Source organism: Scyliorhinus torazame, chromosome 16, assembly GCF_047496885.1.
Source record: "Scyliorhinus torazame isolate Kashiwa2021f chromosome 16, sScyTor2.1, whole genome shotgun sequence".
In the NCBI taxonomy this organism is placed as follows: Eukaryota; Metazoa; Chordata; class Chondrichthyes; order Carcharhiniformes; family Scyliorhinidae; genus Scyliorhinus; species Scyliorhinus torazame.
In genome coordinates, this window is record NC_092722.1 from 32,693,013 (window position 1) to 32,714,472 (window position 21,460).

A 21,460-nucleotide genomic window follows, 5' to 3' on the forward strand; every position below is an offset into this window, starting at 1 on the left:
GTATAACACCCACAATGCTGTTAGGAAAAGAGTTCCAGGATTTTGACCCAGTGCAGGAGTGACAATACAGTTCCAAGCCAGGATGGTGTGTGATTTGGAGGGGAACTTGCAGTGGTGGTGTGAAAGTATGGGAACCATAGTAATGCACCTGGATTATATTTAGCAGAGTTGCAACACTGCAAAATATGGATTAGTAGGGGAATGAATTGAAGGCCGCTGAAATTTGAAAATAAAATTATTGCCACCGTTAAAAAAGGTTTTTCAAAAATATTTCAACTAACCTACAAGGTTAGTACACACCGCGCACTCAGACAGGACAAACCCCAATGGCTCTCAATTTGACCTTGCTCATCAAAGCTTAGAGGAAATACTCCAGGGGTCAGAGCAAGTGAGCAATGGAGAGTAGACAACGCTTGAGATTACATAGGAAATCGCATGCACTTCATAGAAAACTTTTCATGTAAACTTTTTCTACCTTATTATTTTAAGATGTCTGATTCACAGGCACCCACACATAGATAATGGTGGCTGTTGAAACAACATGCAAAATATGTGCGGCTCTCTGGGATCGGGTGAGGAAAGAGAGAGCATCATACATGGACAGTCTGTACATAAGAAAAATAATGGTGTGTACTGAAACACGCTCAATAAATGGTGAATGAAGCTGCAAGTATTGGCAGTGCTGCTGGCAGGAAATATTTTCAAGTCTGGATTTCCCATATCACTTTGACACAACCTCATCTGATTGTTGTGTGTTTTTGTGTGGGAACAGAGCCACTTCTCGAATAGTTTACTACATTTCAGAGCAGCTTTCCATCATAGCCCTGGACTGACAACCTCAAAAACAGCTTATAATTTTACAAAGGATTTTTAGCATTCTCACCTTTCACCAAGTTGGCCCAAGCGTTAAGCAGCAGCCTCAGTCTCCTCTCTTCAATGTTAACAGCAAACTGATAGGATAGCTGGAATAACCTGACCGCCTCCTTCCAACTTCTGAAGAACTATTAACAAACCCACATTCAAACAATAAAAGTGTTCACATAAAAATGACACTAAATAATAGTCATAGGACCAATGAAAGCAAACGTCAGTTTGTAAAAAGCCCATCCTCGCTCAGCTGCTAACCCAGTCTCCTCCTCTCCTTAACATGGAACATACAGTGCAGGAGACCGTTCGGCCCTTCGAGTCTACACTGACCCACATAAGCCCTCACTTCCACCCTATCCCCATAACTCAATAACCCCTCCTAACCGTTTTGGACACTAAGGGCAATTTAGCATGGCCAATCCACCTAACCTGCACATCTTTGGACTGTTGGAGGAAACCTGAGCTCTGTTACTAGTGGAGGTTTAATGTCTGTCATGCTCTACATGGCTAAAGCTAAGCCAAGAGTTTCAAGAGACTGTGGAGCATATCACAGCAGAGCCTGATCTTGGTTTTATCAGATACCATCCTAGGTTGGCAGAGGGAAATCAGCCACTCCTTTTCTTTTATAAATTTAGAGTACCCAATTCATTTTTTCCAATTAAGGGGCATTTGAACGTGACCAATCCACCTATCCTGCACGTCTTTGGGTTGTGGGGGCAAAACCCATACAAACATGGGGGGAATGTGCAAATTCCACACAGAGTGACCCAGAGCCGGGATCGAACCTGGGACCTCGGCGCCGTGAGGCAGCAATGCTAACCACTGCGACACCGTGCTGCCCTAGAAATCAACCACTCCAGATTGCTGAATCCAGCTAGAAAATGCATCTGTGCAGATGGCACGGTGGCGCAGTGGTTAGCACTGCTGCCTCAAGGCACCGAGGATCCGGGTTTGATCCTGGCCCCGGGTCACTGTCCATGTGGAGGCTGCATGGGTCTCACCCCACAAACCAAAGATGTTCAGGATAGGTGGATTGGCCATGCTAATTTGCCCTGTAATTGGAAAATAAAAAGAAAAAGAAAATGCATGAGTGGATATAAAGTGAGGTTGATCGGATCATCTCGATGGTTAAACAGCCTTCTAGTTTACACTCCTGAGACTGACCCATGGAGAATGATCACTTGGTGAGGTAGTGGAGACACTATTTCTCATGGAATCGCACCCAGCAAGGGTAAGTACCATCAGAAGAGAAGGAAAAACTAGTGAGATTACAAAGTGGAAATTAATTGTGGCAGGACAAGTCCCTTTATTTCCTTTTCTTTCAATTTGATGTATTTGATGGATGTTTTAAAATGAGTTGTACTACTCAGGTCCTTCAAGTATGGTAGCGAGGTTATGCTGCCCTTGTGTGGCCTTTTGCCAGTGCTGCTCCTGATGGCTTATTCCCAATGCTGCCCTTGTGTGGCCTTTTGCCAGTGCTTTCCCTGTTGGCTTGTTCCCAATGTTGTCATTGTGTGACCTGTAGATAATGCTATCACACAACAGCCTGTCCTGCAGTTCAATCATGAATCACCGGCAAATAGCAGCTGTTCACCGACTTTAGTACTCAACACCAATACTGACCACTTCAACAGACAACCTATGTAAATATTGACTTTAACTTATTTTAAACAGTAATGTTTTTAAAACTTTGTTCTGTGTGAGGGAGGGGAAAGGAAGGAATGTAAGGGAAATGTAGACGGGCTACAGCATTTTTGATCAGCTTACCGCTGAAACCTTTGATCTTGGCAGCAGAGTTGTACACGTGGCACCTGATGGGCGTGGAGCCAACATCGACGGCCAGAATATGTGTGTCACTTTGCCAAACACCATTTCTGACAGAACCCATAACTGGCATGGGGCTGGGGACATTTCTCTGACACACAAGGAGGAGAGAGGTAGGTAGACAGCAGGGGAGAAGTGAGGTGAAGACTTCGGTGGAGAGGAGAGGAGGGTGCTCTGAAGCAACATCAGAGACCACAATGGGGGAGAAAGGAAGGAGTTTGTGTTCAATTTTGGGTGCTCCAACGTACGGAGGTGTTGTGGCTTTGGAGGGCATCCAGTGATGATTCATCAGGGCAATCTTTGGGACGGCGAACGGAGGTCAGATTGAGTGCTTTAAAGTAATATGAATTGACAGGCTAGATACAGAAGGATTTTTCTCTCCAGTAAAATTTGACATGGGAGCAGAATCTTATAAATCAGCATAAAGTGGTTAAAAGTGGAGCATAAAAATGTCTTCATACAAAGAGGTAGAGGGATGTCAAATGTCTTAGGAAGCTATGAATGAAAATTCAATTGAGGTGTTTAAAGGAGATATCATTATTTGTGCAGTGATTGTGCTGAAGGATTGCAGAAAGAATTGGGAATGGGATCAGAAATAGAGCTGGTTTGGCTCTCAGACAGATTAAGCAGGTGCAATGAATAAATGTCCAAATCCTGTTTCTATGAAAGTTCAAATTGTGCCTTGAATAATGAGACTACAGAACCAGAGGAGAATGTGGACCCCGTGAAGCCAAATTTGTTGTAACGCTGCACCATCCTATCTCTACTGGAAGGTCTCAAGAATAAGAACAGTAGAATATATGACCCTTCGAGCCTGGTCCACCATTCAGTATCATGGCCATATTTTACCTGAGCACCATCTTCCCGCACTATCCCATAGCAGGAGCTAGATGGTCTTCAGAAAGCAACCTGTTCTTCAGTTGAAATTACTTTTTTATAAAATAATGATAATTCACCTACTATTTGAGTAAGGATTGTGTGTCGATGTCTGATAGCTCGGCCAAGTAACATTTTCTGTTTCCAACAATGGGCAGCTCTCTGTGCTGTTTGAAGCTGTCTGTGATACTCTGAATAGCGTCTGAGTTCACAGCAATACTTCCACCAGCTAAAAACTCTCCACAGTGCTCGTCGGGTCTGCCCGGTTTGAAATGCCCACAGGTTCTGCCTTCTCTCCTCGGTCCGAAGGGTGACTAAGTACCAAGCCTGCAGATACCTGCAACGGGGAACATCAAATCAGAAAAAAAGGACATTTCACAGGTGTCTTAGGAACTAAAGATTTCCAGTTACCATCAAAACACTTCACCTTCCCAAGAAGAATTAAGTTATGAAATAGCAAACATGTGGAGGCCTAGAACTTCCTGCATAGCCCAGGAGTCCGAGGGATCGCTCACTGAACTGGGCCTGAGCGCACAACTTTAATCTAAAGTGATTGAGCTTTTCCCCAGCTCAAGCCTCTTTGCTGCTGCATCCACATTAATGTGAGGTAGCAATTTACAGTTCAGGCACCTGCCCTTCGAGCCTTCATCGATTAACAGGACAGGTCTGTGCATCCAAAAGCATTGCAACAAATGCTTCCCCCCACCTCCAGATATCCACTGTCAACTCCGTGGTGATCTATGGCATCTCCTTAATCATCAACTACCACTTCTGGTGCAGAAAATAATTTACCCAAAATGCAGCTGTCCGGAAGATGCAGCATGAAAGTAATGCAGCATCAGAGTAGAACCTGGCCCGCATGCCCCAATTCTACAAGTACTAACAGGCAATGGAAAATAACTCAGCTCCCAATCGGTATAAATGCAGAGTAACTGGACTTAAGCTCACTAATTTTATCCAAACAGCACTAACTCGGAATAATATAATTGCGTCAAACCTGCGTTGCACCATCTCATCTGCCACTAGCTTCATGTTTCTCTGTCTTTCTGTTTTCTGCTGCCAGTTGCTAAGGATCAAGAGCTTCACTTTCTGTTCCTGAATAGACTGGAAGCAAGCCTGGAGTTCACAGAGTTGCCGTCTGTCTGGAGAAAACACAACATACAGAAGAAGAATGAATCATAAAGAGAACGGGAAATTATTCTTTTTTTTTTTAAATATGTTTTATTGAAATTATTTTCCCAAACAACAATTTTTCCCCTCTTACAAAGCAAACGCAACAATAATACAGAATTTTTTAACAATACACAAGTAACAAAACCCCTTTATCTTTGACCTAAACTAAACTAAACCGCCCCCCCCCCCCCCTTCCCCCTGGGTTGCTGCTGCTGGTCATCTGTCTTCCCTCTAACGTTCCCCTAGGTAGTCGAGAAATGGCTGCCACCGCCTGGTGAACCCTTGAGCCGATCCTCTCAGGGCAAACTTTATCTGCTCCAGTTTAATGAACCCCGCCATATACGGGAAATTATTCTTGATGAAAAGATTAAAACCATCAATTAATCTGCCTCTGATAATGCAAGGAACACTAATCACTTACGGCTATTACTTAAATGTTTGATCTGGTGCTTACCTGTCAGGCCTTTTACAGAGGCCAAAGCCTAAACCAAAGCAAAATAGGAGGTCTGTGCGGCTAGAATGTGTGGGGGTCAGAGCGAGACTAAGTGGAGAGTCTGGTGGGAGGGACTGAGTGAAGGGGCTAAGCAGAGATTCTATGTAGTGAGGGTGAGTGAAGATGCTCCGTGGAGGGATTGAACACAAGACATAGGAGCAGAAGACCACTTCATGGGACGGGGGTGCAAGGGGGCCGGTGTGGGTGGTCAGTGGGTGCGCAGCAAGATGGCTGCCTTGCAGGCCGTGGTAATGGCGGTCTGTGACTGGACACTGTCCCAGTCCCGTGGGGAGTCACTCTGGCCCTCAGCCTGTCTCCCCCCTCCCCCCACTCCCGAGCCAGTGTCCGGCCCGGCAGCCCACAGTCACTCCTCTCCATGTTCTACCTCCTCTCTCTGTGGTGTATATGGATTTCAGCAAAGCGTTTGATAAGGTTCCCCGCGGTAGGCTATTGCAAAAAATACGGAGGCTGGGGATTGAGGGTGATTTAGAGATGTGGATCAGAAATTGGCTAGCTGAAAGAAGACAGAGGATGGTGGTTGATGGGAAATGTTCAGAATGGAGTACAGTCACAAGTGGAGTACCACAAGGATCTGTTCTGGGGCCGTTGCTGTTTGTCATTTTTATCAATGACCTAGAGGAAGGCGCAGAAGGGTGGGTGAGTAAATTTGCAGACGATACTAAAGTCGGTGGTGTTGTCGATAGTGTGGAAGGATGTAGCAGGTTACAGAGGGATATAGATAAGCTGCAGAGCTGGGCTGAGAGGTGGCAAATGGAGTTTAGTGTAGAGAAGTGTGAGGTGATTCACTTTGGAAGGAATAACAGGAATGCAGAATATTTGGCTAATGGTAAAGTTCTTGAAAGTCTGGATGAGCAGAGGGATCTAGGTGTCCATGGACATAGATCCCTGAAAGTTGCCACCCAGGTTGATAGGGTTGTGAAGAAGGCCTATGGAGTGTTGGCCTTTATTGGTAGAGGGATTGAATTCCGGAGTCGGGAGGTCATGTTGCAGCTGTACAGAACTCTGGTACGGCCGCATTTGGAGTATTGCGTACAGTTCTGGTCACCGCATTATAGGAAGGATGTGGAGGCTTTGGAGCGGGTGCAGAGGAGATTTACCAGGATATTGCCTGGTATGGAGGGAAAATCTTATGAGGAAAGGCTGATGGACTTGAGGTTGTTTTCGTTGGAGAGAAGAAGGTTAAGAGGAGACTTAATAGAGGCATACAAAATGATCAGGGGGTTGGATAGGGTGGACAGTGAGAGCCTTCTCCCGCGGATGGATATGGCTGGCACGAGGGGACATAACTTTAAACTGAGGGGTAATAGATATAGGACAGAGGTAGGTTCTTTACGCAAAGAGTAGTGAGGCCGTGGAATGCCCTACCTGCTACAGTAGTGAACTCGCCAACATTGAGGGCATTTAAAAGTTTATTGGATAGACATATGGATGATAATGGCATAGTGTAGGTTAGATGGCTTTTGTTTCGGTGAAACATCGTGGGCCGAAGGGCCTGTACTGCGCTGTATTGTTCTATGTTCTATATGTTCTCTCTCTCTCCCTCAGCAGCTAACACACCGGTTTCACGATTTTTGAAAGCACATGTGAACCACACCGTCGGGAACTTGGCCCATTGGAGGCAAAGAACCGCGGAAGCCCCAGAGATTACCGGGTCGGGCCCGCTAATGACATGGAAATGGTGTTTACTGAACAATGAGTTCCATAACACATTGGCGCTGCTGTCGAGGTGACGGAGAATCGCGATTTGGCATCAAATCGGCTCCTGCCACGATTTTGGAGAACCAATTCTCCGCCCAATCGCAATTCCCGATGTCGGCTGAAGGAGAATCGTGCCCCAAAAATCTGTCTAACCCCGCCCCCCCTTCCGTATTTTGGATTCCCCAACTGTCGGAAGCAATCTCTCAGCGTCCACCATGCCGAGCCCTTTCAGAATATTGTAGGTTTCAATGAGATCATCTCTCATTTTTCTAAACACCAGAGAATATAAACCCAATTTACTTAGCCTCTCATTATAGACAAGCCCCTTATCCCAGGGACCAACCTAGTGAACTTTCATTGTCCCGCCTCCAATGCAAGTATATCCATTCCTCAGTGTGGAGACCAAAACTGCGCACAGTACTCTAGATGTGGTCTCACCAAAACCCCCATACAACTGTAATAGGTCTTCTTTATTCTTGTACTCCCTTCTCAATAAAGGCCAACATGCCATTTGCCGTCCTAATTGCTTGTTGCACCTGCATGCTAACTTCCTGTGTTCCTTGTACAAAAACACCCAAGTCTCACTGAACATCAACACTTAGAAGTGGGGGTTTCCGGTTGCGGCGATGACCAGCTAAGCCGCACGTTTCAGCGGCTCCAGCTCGAACGGACCTTCGGGCTCTTTTAAGAGCCCCAACGGGGAATTTTTTCGGGACGAAACCCGGTGTGGGGTGAGACAACAGGGAGTCCCCCCCAACGAAAAAGAAAAATATCGGCGGCGGCAGCCAGATCGCGAAGAATCCTCGAGGACAGGGGCAGAAGAAAAAAGGAGCAAGATGGCGGCGGAGAGAGCCCAGGCGACATGGGGGCCGGACCAAGATGAATTTTTGAGACGGTGTGTGGAGCTGCTTAAGAAGGAGGTGCTGGCCCCGATGCTACAGGCAATTGAGGGGCTTAAGGAGGCACAAAAGACCCAGGAGTTGGAGCTCCGCGTGGTGGAGCAGAAGGTGACGGACAACGAAGACGAGATCCTGGGCCTGGCGGTCAAAACGCAGACGCACGAGGCGCTCCACAAAAAGTGCATTGAAAGGATTGAAGTCCTAGAAAACAGATCATGGAGAAAGAACCTTCGGATTCTGGGTCTCCCCGAGGGAGTGGAAGGAGCGGACGGCGGGGCTTACGTGAGCACGATGCTACGCTCGCTAATGGGAGCTGAGGCCCCCCTCGGGCCCCTTGGAAGTGGAAGGGGCTCATTGGGTCCCTGCGAGGAGACCAAAGGCGGGAGAACCATCTAGGGCGACGATCGTGCGATTTCATCGCTTCAATGACAGAGAGGTGGTTCTGAGATGGGCCAAAAAGGTACGAAGTAGTAGATGGGAGAATGCGGTGGTACGGGTGTACCAGGATTGGAGTGCGGAGGTGGCGAGAAGGAGAGCGAGTTTTAATCGAGCCAAGGATGTGCTACACAAGAAGATGAAGTTCGGGATGCTGCAGCCGGCGCGACTGTGGGTCACGCACCAGGAGAGGCATCACTATTTCGAAACGGCGGAAGAAGCATGGACCTTCATTAAAAACGAGAAACTGGATCAGAACTGAGGGACTGATGTTAGAGGGGAAATGACAATGCCGATGTATATAGAGATGTAAATTGGGGAGGGGGGGACACTAAGAAATGTGGACGCCGGTGGGGGGGAAGAAGAGACATAGGCGGGGGATGGGGAATGGGAGTGGGGCGGCAGAGGGAGCTGCGCCACAAGGGGCGGGACAACTATAGAGAACACGGGGCTTACTGTTCTTGTTCCCGCGCCAGAAAGATGATGGCGGGAAGATAGGCGCAAGGTAGATGGGAGTTCCCCACACGGGGGGGTCAAGGAGAGAGCGGGAGAAGCCGGGGTCAGTTGAAGTCAGCTGACTTTCGGAAGCAATATGGGGGAGCAATCACGCTAGATGGGGATCTAGCGGGGGGGGGGGGGGATAACTGGGTTGCAGCTGCAGAAATCAAATAGGAACTGGTAAAAGAAAGGGTGGTCGGGGCTGGAATGCGCCGCCGGGGGAACGGGTGGGTGCGCGGAACCGGGACGTGGGACTGGCCTAGAGAGGGTGATGGCTAGTCGACACGGGAAGGGGGCAGGTAGTCCCCAGTTCGGCTGATCACGTGGAATGTGAGAGGCCTAAATGGGCCGATTAAAAGGGCCCGAGAGTTCGCGCACTTGAAAGGACTGAGGGCAGATGTGGCTATGCTTCAGGAGACGCACCTGAAGGTGGCGGACCAAGTTAGGTTAAGGAAAGGATGGGTGGGACAGGTGTTCCACTCAGGGCTGGATGCAAAGAACAGAGGGGTGGCCATACTGGTGGGGAAACGGGTGTCATTCGAAACTAGGAACATTGTAGCAGACAGCGGAGGCAGATATGTGATGGTGAGTGGCAGACTGGAGGGAGTGGAGGTCGTGTTGGTTAACGTATATGCCCCGAATTGGGATGATGCGGGATTTATGAAGCGGATGCTGGGACATATCCCGGACCTGGAGGTAGGAAACCTGATAATGGGGGAGGACTTCAACACCGTGTTGGACCCAGGGTTAGATAGATCTAGATCTAGGACCGGAAGAAGGCCGGCAGCAGCCAAGGTGCTTAGGGGGTTTATGGACCAAATGGGGGGAGTGGATCCGTGGCGATTTGTTAGGCCGAAGGCCAAAGAGTTCTCCTTCTTCTCCCATGTTCACAAGGTGTATTCCCGGATAGATTTCTTTGTTTTGGGAAGGTCACTGATCTCGAGGGTGGAAGGAACTGAGTATTCAGCCATAGCTGTTTCAGATCATGCCCCACACTGGGTGGACCTGGAACTAGGAGAGGAGAGGGAGCAGCGTGCACTCTGGCGACTGGATGTGGGATTACTGGCGGATGAGGGAGTCTGCGGAAGGGTGCGGGGATGTATCGAAAGATACCTGGAGGCCAATGACGACGGGGAGGTCCGAGTGGGAGTAGTATGGGAAGCACTAAAGGCGGTGGTCAGAGGAGAGCTGATCTCCATCAGGGCCCACAAGGGGAAAATAGAGGCCAAGGAAAGGGAAAGACTACTGGGGGAGATTTTGAGGGTAGATAAAGAATATCCGGAGGCCCCGGAGGAAGGACTATACAGGGAGAGGCGACGACTCCAGATGGAGTTCGACCTGTTGACCACAAGGAGGGCGGAGGCACAGTGGAGGAAGGCACAGGGGATGAGATATGAATATGGGGAAAAGGCGAGTCGCCTGTTGGCCCATCAGCTGCGAAAGAGGACAGCGGCGAAGGAGTTAGGGGGAATTAGGGATGAAAAGGGAGCTACGGTGCGGAGAGCAGGGAAGATAAACAAGGTGTTTAAGACCTTTTACGAGAGACTTTATAGGTCCCAACCCCCGGAGGGAAAAGAGGAGATGCGGCAGTTTTTGGACCAATTAAGGTTCCCGAGGGTGGAGGAGCAGGAGGTGGAAGGCCTGGGGGCGCCGATTGGGGTGGACGAGGTTACCAAGGGGCTGGGGAACATGCAGGCAGGGAAGGCCCCGGGACCAGATGGGTTCCCGGTGGAATTTTATAGAAAATATGTGGACTTGTTGGCCCCGCTGCTGGTAAGGACCTTTAACGAGGCCAGAGAAGGGGGGACCCTACCCCCGACAATGTCGGAGGCGACGATATCGCTAATCTTGAAGCGGGATAAAGATCCGCTGCAGTGCGGGTCCTATAGGCCTATCTCACTGCTAAATGTGGACGCCAAGTTGCTAGCAAAGGTGCTGGCAACGAGGATAGAGGATTGTGTCCCGGGGGTGGTGCACGAAGACCAGACAGGGTTCGTAAAGGGGAGACAACTAAATGTCAACGTGCGACGGCTATTAGGGGTGATAATGATGCCCCCAGTAGAGGGGGAGGCAGAGATAGTGGCGGCAATGGATGCAGAGAAGGCATTTGATAGGGTGGAGTGGGAGTATCTATGGGAGGTGCTGAGGAGGTTCGGGTTCGGGGACGGGTTTGTCAGCTGGGTTAAACTCCTCTGTGGGGCCCCAACGGCAAGTGTGGTCACAGGTTGGCAAAGGTCGGAGTATTTTCGACTATACAAGGGAACAAGACAGGGATGCCCGTTGTGCCCATTACTGTTCGCGTTGGCAATTGAACCACTGGCCATAGCGCTGAGAGACTCCAGAAAATGGAGAGGGGTGATTAGAGGGGGAGAGGAACACCGAGTGTCACTCTACGTGGATGACCTACTGCTGTATGTGACGGACCCAGTGGGGGGGGGGGATGACAGAGGTCATGCAGATATTGAGGGAGTTTGGAGATTTCTCGGGATATAGGCTTAACATGGGAAAGAGTGAGCTTTTTGTGATACACCCTGGGGACCAGAGTAGAGGGATAGATGGCCTACCGCTAAGGAGAGTGGAAAGAAACTTCCGATACCTGGGGATTCAGATAGCCAGGAGCTGGGGAACCTTACACAGACTTAATCTGACACGACTGGTGGAACAAATGGAAGAGGATTTCAAAAGGTGGGACATGCAGCCGCTGTCACTGGCGGGCAGAGTGCAGGCAATTAAGATGATGGTCCTCCCGAGGTTCCTATTTGTGTTCCAATGTCTCCCTATACTGATCACGAAGGCCTTTTTTTAAAAAATAGATAGGAGCATCACAAGCTTTGTGTGGGCAGGGAAGGTCCCGAGGGTAAGGAAGGGGTTCCTACAACGTAGTAGAGACAGAGGGGGACTGGCGTTGCTGAATTTGGGCGACTACTACTGGGCCGCCAATGTGGCGATGATTCGTAAATGGATGATAGAGGGAGAGGGAGCGGCGTGGAAAAGATTGGAGATGAAGTCCTGTAAAGGGACGAGTTTAAAAGCACTGGTGACGGCGCCACTACCGCTCTCACCAAAAAAACTTACCACGAACCCAGTGGTGGCGGCAACATTAAGTATCTGGGGCAATAGAGGCGATAGAGGGGTGTGCTGGGAGCCTCGGTGTGGTCCCCGATCAGGAACAACCATAGGTTTGTCCAAGGGAGGCTGGATGGAGGATTCCAGAGCTGGCACCGGGTAGGAAGCAGGAGAGTGGGAGATTTATTTATAGACGGGACGTTTGCGAGCTTGGGCGCGCTTGAGGAAAAGTATAAGCTGCCCCGGGGAAATTTCTTTAGATATATGCAGGTGAGAGCGTTCACGAAACAACTGGTGAGGGAATTTCCGCTGCTCCCGACACAAGGGATCCAAGACAGGGTGCTTTCGGGGGTGTGGGTCGGGGAGGGCAAAGTGTCAGAGATATACCGGGAGATGAGAGAAGAGGGGGGGAGTTGGTGGGCGAACTGAAGGGAAAATGGGAAGAAGAGCTCGGGGAGGAGATTGAGGAGGGTTTGTGGGCTGATGCCCTAATTCCTCTTCCTCGTGTGCCAGGCTTAGCCTGATCCAATTTAAGGTGCTGCATAGAGCACACATAACGGGAGCGAGGTTGAGCAGGTTCTTCGGAGTGGAGGACAAGTGTGGGAGGTGCGGGGGAAGCCCGGCGAACCACACACATATGTTTTGGTTGTGTCCGGCACTGGAGGGGTATTGGAGGGGAGTGACGGGAGTGATCTCGAAGGTGGTGAAGGTCCGGGTCAAACCAGGCTGGGGGTTAGCTTTATTTGGAGTTGCGAATGAGCCGGGAGTGCAGGAGGCGAAAGAGGCCGATGTCGTGGCCTTTGCGTCCCTAGTAGCCCGGCGTAGGATTTTACTCATGTGGAAGGAAGCGAAACCCCCCGGACTGGAGGCCTGGATAAACGATATGGCGGGGTTCATAAAACTGGAGCAGATGAAGTTTGCGCTGAGAGGATCGGCTCAAGGGTTCACCAGGCGGTGGCAGCCGTTCCTCGACTACCTAGCGGAACGTTAGAGGGAAGATAGATGACCAGCAGCAGCAACCCAGGGGGAGGGGGGAGGGGGGGGGAGGGAGGGGGGTAAACTGTTTGGGTTTTTGGAGGGGGAGAGGGGGCGGGGGGAGTATTACTTTGTGTTATTTGGTTAGTTTACCATGTTAGTTACACAATGTTATATTGCAGTTACCATGTTACTTGTATTTTTATTTCTTTGATTTGTAAGGGAAAAAATTGTGTTTGAAAACTTTAATAAAATATATATATTTTTTAAAACACTTAGAAGTGTAACACCTCTTAAAAAACACACTACCTCTCTATTTTTAGAACCAAAGTGAATAACTTCACACTTCCCTACATTATACTCCATCTGCCATTTAGTTGACCACTCACTTCACCTGTCTATATGTCTTTGCAGCCTCTCTGTGTCCACAGATTACCTGTAACAGGAAACTGTGATATATTATTCTCGGTCTCTTCACCTTAGTCATCAGCACAGATTGTAAATAGCTGGGCTCCGGCACTGATCCTTATGGTCAACTATTTACTGGCTGCCAACTTGAAAAGGCCCCATGTATGTCCACTCTCTGCATTCTATCCATTAACCAATTCTCCATCCATGTTAAAATATTAGCCCCAAGTCCATGAGACGTTGGCTGACCGATTAACCTTTTGTGTGACATCTTATCGAATTACTTTTAGAATTCCAGATAAAATACAGCTATTGGATCCCCTCTATCTACTACTAATAACATCCTCAAAAGACTTGAATAATTTGTCAAACAGGAGGGGTCTATGCAGAGTGGGTGAGCAGAACGTTACAGGTAAGTTTCACCGCTTCCCATTCTCAGGGGAAAAATGGAGAAGAATCATTTACACCTGAAAAAGTTTAAATATCAGGGTGGGATTCTCCAGCCGCGTCCACCCTGCGACCGGAGAATCCGCTCAAAGGGGCAACACGGTGGCACAGTGGTTAGCACTGCTGCCTCATGGCGCCAAAGTCCCAGGTTCGATCCCAGCCCTGTCGTGTGGAGTTTGCATATTCTCCCCGTGTTTGCGTGGGTTTCGTCCCCACAACCCAAAAGATGTGCAGGGTAGGTAGATTGGCCATGCTAAATTGCCCCTTAATTGGAAAAAAAAATAATTGGATACTCTAAATTTTAAAAAACGAATCCCGCCCATGGTCAATGGACTTCCCCATTGTCCGCGGCTCAACGGTGTCGTTCTTGCAGCGGGGCAAAGAATCCAGCCCTCAGTTACTGGACTTTCAAATTACTTTACTCATTTGGATACTCTCTGGAAGATCGGTCAGTAATAGTAATAACCAGTTGACGCAGGCAATACTGCAGATGATAATTCCCGGCTTGGGTCACTGTCTGTGTGGAGTCTGCACGTTCTCCTCATGACTGCGTGGGTTTCCCCCAGGAGCTCTGGTTTCCTCCCAGTCCAAAGACGTGCAGGTTAGGTGGATTGGCCATGCTAAATTGCCCTTAGTGTCCAAAGGGGTTGGGTGGGGTTGCTAGGATACGGGTATGAGATGGATGTGTGGGCTTAAGTGGGGTGCTCTTTCCAGGGGTCGGTGCAGACTCGATGGGCCAAATGGTCTTCTTCTGCACTGTAAATTCTATGTCTATGTCTATATCTGGCCTGCCAGGTTAACACCGCAGACGTTAACCATCTGATCAGGTAAACTGTAGATGATTGAAGATCTACTTGGCTTCCTTGAAATTTTGATATACCATTTGTTCATGTGTAAACACTAGTCCTGCCCTGGTACCTTCAAAACCAGTGATCTTCAAAGTGGGGGGTGCGACCCGCGGGTGGGTCGTGGGCATGTGTCGGGAGGGTCGCGGAGCCGTCCGTCACAGCGCTCCCGATTGCTCAAATTTGCGCGCAACAACCGCAGCAGCCGGCTTTTAACTATGCCGGCTGCGAGCGGCCTTTATACCATATTTTTTAAATGCGGCCGCACTGCGTATGCGCACCGATGAGCGGGCACAGTGCGGCCGCATTTTTTAATATGGTAAAAAGGCCGCTCGCAGCCGGCATAGTTAAAAGCCGGCTGCTGCTCACTCTGCCCGGTTCGGAAGTGCTCGCTTCTTCTGAACGAAGCTAAGGTCGAGTTTCCCCCCGGCGACTAGCACCATCAGACCCACCCACAGAGATCCAGCGCCATGGACTCCACCTTGGAACTCGCCTGTATCTACAACACGCTCATCCTGCACAACGACGTGGTCACTGTCACCGAAGAGAAACTCAATGCCCTGATCAAAACAGCTGGTGTGAGCATTGAGCCTTTCGTGCCTAGTCTGTTTGCCAAGGCATTGGCTAATATTGACGTCAATAGACTGATCTGCAACGTTGGTGCTGGTAGCAGTGCCCCAGCTGCTGCAGCAGTTGTTTCCACCGCTGCCCCTGTTGCTGCTGAAGAGAAAAAGGAAGAGAAGAAACAGGAAGAATCTGAAGAGTCTGACGATGACTTGGGCTTGGTCTCTGTTATAACCTGCCTGCTTACCATTGGCTGGGGACTAATGACAATCCCACAATCCTGTGGGAGTATGAGCTTCCCCAATGAGGGGGCCAGAGAAATCATTAGCAGACTCCCTGTATAAATAAATCTGGCCAGTTTGGAACCCGCAGGAAGGAGTAAGCAGCAACTGAGGTTGCTGCTGTTGTGTATATATGTTATTGTAAATAAATGTTATTTCTTTGTATCCTTGAAACTCGTGCTGGATTCTTCGTGGCCCTCACAAGTCTCTTTGATTAAACGTGCCGTGCAACAACATTGTTACAATTTATGAAAAATAAATATCTATTGAATATAAAAGCCGGCTGCTGCGGCTGAAGAATGCGAATTTGCGCAATCGGAGGCGCAGAGTATTTTTTTTAAAAATTCTGTGTAATATTCCTGCCTGAGGGAGGCAGAGAGCAGGTCACGGCCCCTGAATGTCGCCATCACGTGCTTTGGACGCGATTGCAATTCCTCCATCTTGTCAACAGCAAACAAGGTAAGACAAAACGGTGGGTCGCGAAGGTCGGCCGGTGTGGGTCCCGAAGGTCGGCCGGCGTAGGTTCTGAACATTGGCCAGTTGGTAAAAATGGGTCCCCAGAAAAAAAGTTTGTAAAACACTGTTCTATACTGACACTCACTCCTTGTATATGTGTGCCACTGGGTCATGGCCTTCTGAATTTGCTGATGCAATATCTCTCTGCATCTTCTGTCAGCTTCCAGTTTTTGTAGTAAACGCATTTTCCAAAGGCTCAGCACAACTCGGCACTGTCGGACAAAGGAAAACCTTTCTATCAACTCTCGGGTTCTGCACCGGCCCTGCTTCCATTGGCTCCAACTCAGAAACACTCTGCAGAAAGAAAATTACACATGGGTTCTTATTTATCGTAATCCTCTACATAGAAGTTATCAACAATGAACCTGAAACTATATCGGTACCTGAACCTGTTTACCTACAGCTCTGTTCCACTGGAACGAAGGAGGTTGAGGGGTGACCTGATAGAGGTCTACAAAATTATGAGGGGCATAGACAGAGTGGATAGTCAGAGACTTTTTCCCAGGGTAGAGGGGTCAATTATTAGGGGGCATAGGTTTAAGGTGCGAGGGGCCAGGTTCAGAGGAGATGTACGAGGTAAGTTTTTTTACACAGAGGGTAGTGGGTGCCTGGAACTCGCTGCCGGAGAAGGTGGTGGAAGCAGGGACGATAGTAATGTTTAAGGGGCATCTTGACAAATACATGAATAGGATGGGAATAGAGGGAGACGGACCCCGGAAGTGTAGAAGATTTTAGTTTAGAGGGGCAGCATGGTCGGCACAGGCTTAGAGGGTCGAAGGGCCTGTGCTGTACTTTTCTTTGTTCTTTGTTCTTTGATGACAATAACACAAAAATGCTGGGGCTATGTTCAGAGCACAATCCTTAATACTATAGTTCAACAGGTTTATTAAAAACAAAGGAACAAATGTCATATTCCTGATGATGATATCGTCAACAATAACAGCTGTATTTCCACAGCATTCCTGCGTAAAGGAAAATGTCCCAAAGGCAAAATTATAACACATAAAAAACATAACTGGAATAGTTGCTGCAATCCAGCTGGACTGATCTCAAACACTATTACACCATATCTCAATCATTCCTCCTGCAAATAGCTCTCTAATTCTTAGTGCATCACGCATTCACCATTTTCCACAGAAATACATTGAACCAGTCAGCCCAAATGGTCTATGTTCGTGTTTTTCCTCCACCTCACACTGTGATTCCCTCCTGTCATCATGTTCTTATATCTAAAATAAGAACTTTGAAAGTAGGGAAAGACACAAGACAGAAAAGAAAGACAAACTTGCACTTATATTGCACCTTTCATGTCTTCAGGATGTCCCAACTCGTTTACAGACAGTAAAATGCTTTTGAAGTGCAGTCACTGTTGTAATGTAGGAAACGCAGAAGCCAATTTGCCCACATTAAGCTGCTACAAACAGCAATGTGATAATGACTTGCTAGTCTGTTTTTGTGTCACTGATTGAGGGATAAATATTGATTAGGGACTGGGGAGAACCTCCCTCAAGTACCATCAGATCCTTCACATACACCTGAGAACAGATGGGGCATCAGTTTAATGTCAGTTCAAAGAGACAATATCTCTAACTATGCAGCGCTCACTCATTACAGCACTGGAGTGTCAGCCTAAGTTATTGAGATGTGGAGGTGCCGGCATTGGACTGGGGTGAGCACAGTAAGACGTCTTACAACACGAGGTTAAAGTCCAACAGGTTTGTTTCAAATCACTTGCTTTCGGAGCACAGCTCCTTCCTCATTATTGAACCCAGATCTCTGGAGTAGGACTTGAATCCACAAACCTCCAACTCAGAGGCAAAACAGCTACCCGTTGAGTCATGGTTGCCGCAGAGGAACTTATTAAGGGTTCTAAAGGATGCTAACTTATTCAATGAATCAGCAGCCTTCCATATGGAGTGAAGGAAGCATGGGGTATAAGGGAGGAAGCATCATAAGGAAATGTCAAAGGTAATAGGGGGATTTAAAAGCAAGGATAAGAACTTTGAAGTTCTTTTTGATTGATTCATTGGATGTGGTCGTCACTGACTAGAATCATAGAATCTACAATGCAGAAGGAGGCCATTCGGCCCATCGAGTCTGCACCGGCTCTTAGAAAGAGCACCCCACCCAAGGTCCACACTCCACCCTATCCCCATAACCCAGTAACCCCACCCAACACTAAGGGCAATTTTGCACACTATGGGCAATTTAGCATGGCCAATCCACCTAACCTGCACATCTTTAGACTGTGGGAGGAAACCGGAGCACCCGGAGGAAACCCACGCACACACGGGGAGAACGTGCAGACTCCGCACAGACAGTGACCCAAGCCGGGAATCGAACCTGGGACCCTGGAGCTGTGAAGCAATTGTGCTATCCACAATGCTACCGTGCTGCCCAATGTTCCCAACAAGGCCAGCATTTATTGCCCATCCCTAATTGCCCTTGAGACGATGATGATCAGCTATCTTCTTGAACATCTGCAGTCCGTAAAGTGTAGATACACCCATAGTCTGTTAGCGAGGGGGTTTCAGGATTTTGACCCAGCAACAGTGAAGGAATGGCAATATAGTTCCAAGTCAGGATGGTGTGTGACTTGGAGTGGAACTTGCAGACGATGATGTTCCCATGCAACTGCTGCCTTTGTCCTTCTAGGTGGTAGAGGTCATGGGTTCGGAGAGTGGAAATAGGAAGGCTGGCTTGGAAAAAAGTTACAATTGTTCATTTTTTAATCAAATTTTGTTTCCCTATTTCCAAGTTTCACAGTTCAATGTTTCATTCAACTCATTGTTTCCAGTTTACATGACTATTGATGTGAAGCAAGTGGTAAGTCCAAGTTGGACTCTTCGGGGAACATGGATGAACAAACAGGAAGCTGGTTTCACTGACCCTGATATTCTCTGGCTCGGCCCTCCCACAAGACCTGATAGCATCAAACACTGTAACAACAGATGTGATACAACAAATAGCATCCTTATATCTCCACCAGCAGGACTCAATGTGGACCCAAGCCAGCTCCCAGGCTCCGCTCACGGCCTGTGTCATTAGTTGTTTTCAGGCGTAGAAACTGTGTGGCACTAAGATTGTCCTCATTCCCCTTGGGCTGGCAATAGGAAGGGACAGCAGGCAAGGTTCTCCCTTCTGATTATTGTCCAGCAGCTGTCACTTGTGCATGGGAACTATTAGACTCAATTGTGATGCCTATTGTGGATGAATGGTTTCCCAACAATCACCATCCAGGCTCACACAAAGATTGGATATTCAAGTGTTGGAAAGCAGTTGGTGCTTGTGGAACTCGCACTCAAGTGAGTCTCTTCAGGAGGGATGATGAGGGGGAAGAGGAAACTAAATAAATACCAACAAGAAAGAATTGGGTAGAACATCAGAACTAACACTCGTGTACCGTGCAAGCAGGGACCATTGGTGAAACCGCTCCACTCGGCGCACCTGTCGGAATCGGGCAGCCCAGCATGCCAGATGCTGTTCAACGAGGTGCTTCTCCACTTTGTGCTGTAGCCACTTTCCTGCTTTCTCCAGATCAACTCTATTCGCTGGTATTGTTTCATGTAACCTGTGTGGTCGCAGCTCAGTCCCCTGCAAAACATCACAAATAATCAGTGTTTGGATTTTAATTTAATTTCAACAAAAGCCTACCACCTCAAAACAGGTGAGAAAAATTAACCTGCCTCACTGCACAGAGCAGTGTATCAGTTAAAGCAGGATTGAGATTGTGCTGCATTGTGATTACGGTATCACTGCTTGAAAAGTAAGGCATTTAAAACGAATGGGACCACGGGGGAGTTCTTTCGCCAAGAGGGCACAGTGGCAATGGGATGAGGGAATTTGAAGGGGAATTTCAGTAGCACTGCTGAAAGGTCCTTCCTGTCAGCACAATGAGTTTTTGGGCAAGTTTATCACACGAGAGTCAGCTGCTGGTCAGCTCAGTATCACAAAAGGCTACCCTAACTGCTGTTGGGCCTGTATTTAAATGTCCATTTTGATATTTAGAGCATGTGTCCTGGATGCCTACGGAGGAGCCTAATCCAATGTGGCAGGCAACACACATAGAGCGTGGGGATGGATATGTCTGCCATATTCGACATTTAGACAACCGTTTTATTTCTCGATCCTCTGGACTATCAGGAAAATTTCCATTTCAACTGGTTTACAGAAATACCAACAGTTTCAGAATGTGCAGGAGATGACAGTTTCCTAGCCTCAAACTTTGCTGCCTGGATGTTACTCGCTTGATCCATTTAGAAAACATTACAACTGGGAGTCACAGGCACATATATTCTAGTTACCTGTTCAGGGCAGCTGCAGTTAGTGTCAGACGATTCCTCTGTATCCACTAATGTGACTGTGCAGTCCTGCTGAGGCAGATGTTTGCTAAATCTCAAATGGGGTTGGAAGGGTTCCTCAGGCCAGAGTTGCAGAGCATCCTGCAATCGACTCCATGTTGGGATCCTGCAAAGCTCACAAGATACAAGGTAATCAATTCAGTGCCATAATATTCACAGAAACACATGGAAACCAATTCATTCTATGGGGACTACACTCCCAAACCTAGCCCCCACAGCATTCTTAAACTCAGTTGCTCTCACTTCATGTCCAATTTAAAGTCCCCCCACAAGCAACCACATCCCCAGGCACTAACCTCACCCACTCCACATCCCAGATCATACCTATTCAATTGCACTTTATAAGTGTCCTTTCTCCAATCTTGGAGTGTTTCGTCAGGGCAGATACCGTCCAGTGATCGGGGCTCTCGGCATGATACCTGGATATTCTCCGCTTCGATACAGGTCTCACTTACTCCATCCTGGATAAATACATCATCCTTCCCATGACTCCAACAAGCAAAAGCTAAACAGAGACACACAAGCCAGTAAGTTTGAATGAAAGAAGAAAGATCCTGAATTTACATTTGTGAGAGATCAGTTCCTTTGTTCTGACCACGCCAGGGGTTGGAGGGTTGGAAGGAGGAGCTGATGGAGGAAGGAAGGGAAGACAGGGGAGGCATGAGGGAAGAAGAGGAGGGGGAAAGTGTGGTGTCGGCAGGTAGGGGATGGTGAGATGCGGGAGAAAGGCACGAGAGGGAAAACCTCCCTCTGCTCTCCACTGTAGGGAGTTCGGTTTGTTCCACAGTGCAGCATGCCCTTCTTTAAAACACAGTATGTGCCAACTTCCAGACAGAAAAGCTAAATTCAACCAAAGAAGCTCTGGGCTAGTCCAGCAATTCAATTATGAACAATGCAGGTCACTGCAATTCCAGAAACTGCATGTCTTATATCCTCCAACTCAATCTCTAATTTCTCCCACCTCCAACTGGGTGTGGATGAAATTACAATCACGCCACACCTTGCATGTGGTCACGCAATCATCGATATGACCAGTTCTGAGGCTTCTGCATATTGCCACACAGCTGAGGGGAATAGTTAAGAGCCGTTATGATCTGGAATGCACTATCTGAAGGGGAGTAACATAGGATTCAATAATAACCTCCATGAGGGAATTACATAAATACGTAAAAGGTAAAAAAATGGAAGTGCTATGGGAAAAGAGCAGGATAGT

The 21,460-nt window shown here is 48.1% G+C and overlaps 1 protein-coding gene across 4 annotated transcripts in view; it reads right to left on the minus strand.

The window, feature by feature from the left end:
- Nucleotides 1–21,460, minus strand: part of LOC140392676 (uncharacterized) — an 89,518-nt gene that overhangs the window by 13,115 nt on the left and 54,943 nt on the right. For all 4 annotated transcript variants that reach the window (XM_072478190.1, XM_072478188.1, XM_072478189.1 and 1 more), the window contains 7 exons: nt 20,572–20,752; nt 20,191–20,353; nt 19,290–19,480; nt 15,972–16,180; nt 4,565–4,709; nt 3,652–3,904; nt 884–1,001 (listed from right to left, as the gene is read on the minus strand). In XM_072478190.1, coding sequence (XP_072334291.1) covers nt 884–1,001; nt 3,652–3,904; nt 4,565–4,709; nt 15,972–16,180; nt 19,290–19,480; nt 20,191–20,353; nt 20,572–20,752 — 1,260 coding nt within the window. The remainder of the gene's footprint in view (nt 1–883; nt 1,002–3,651; nt 3,905–4,564; nt 4,710–15,971; nt 16,181–19,289; nt 19,481–20,190; nt 20,354–20,571; nt 20,753–21,460) is intronic.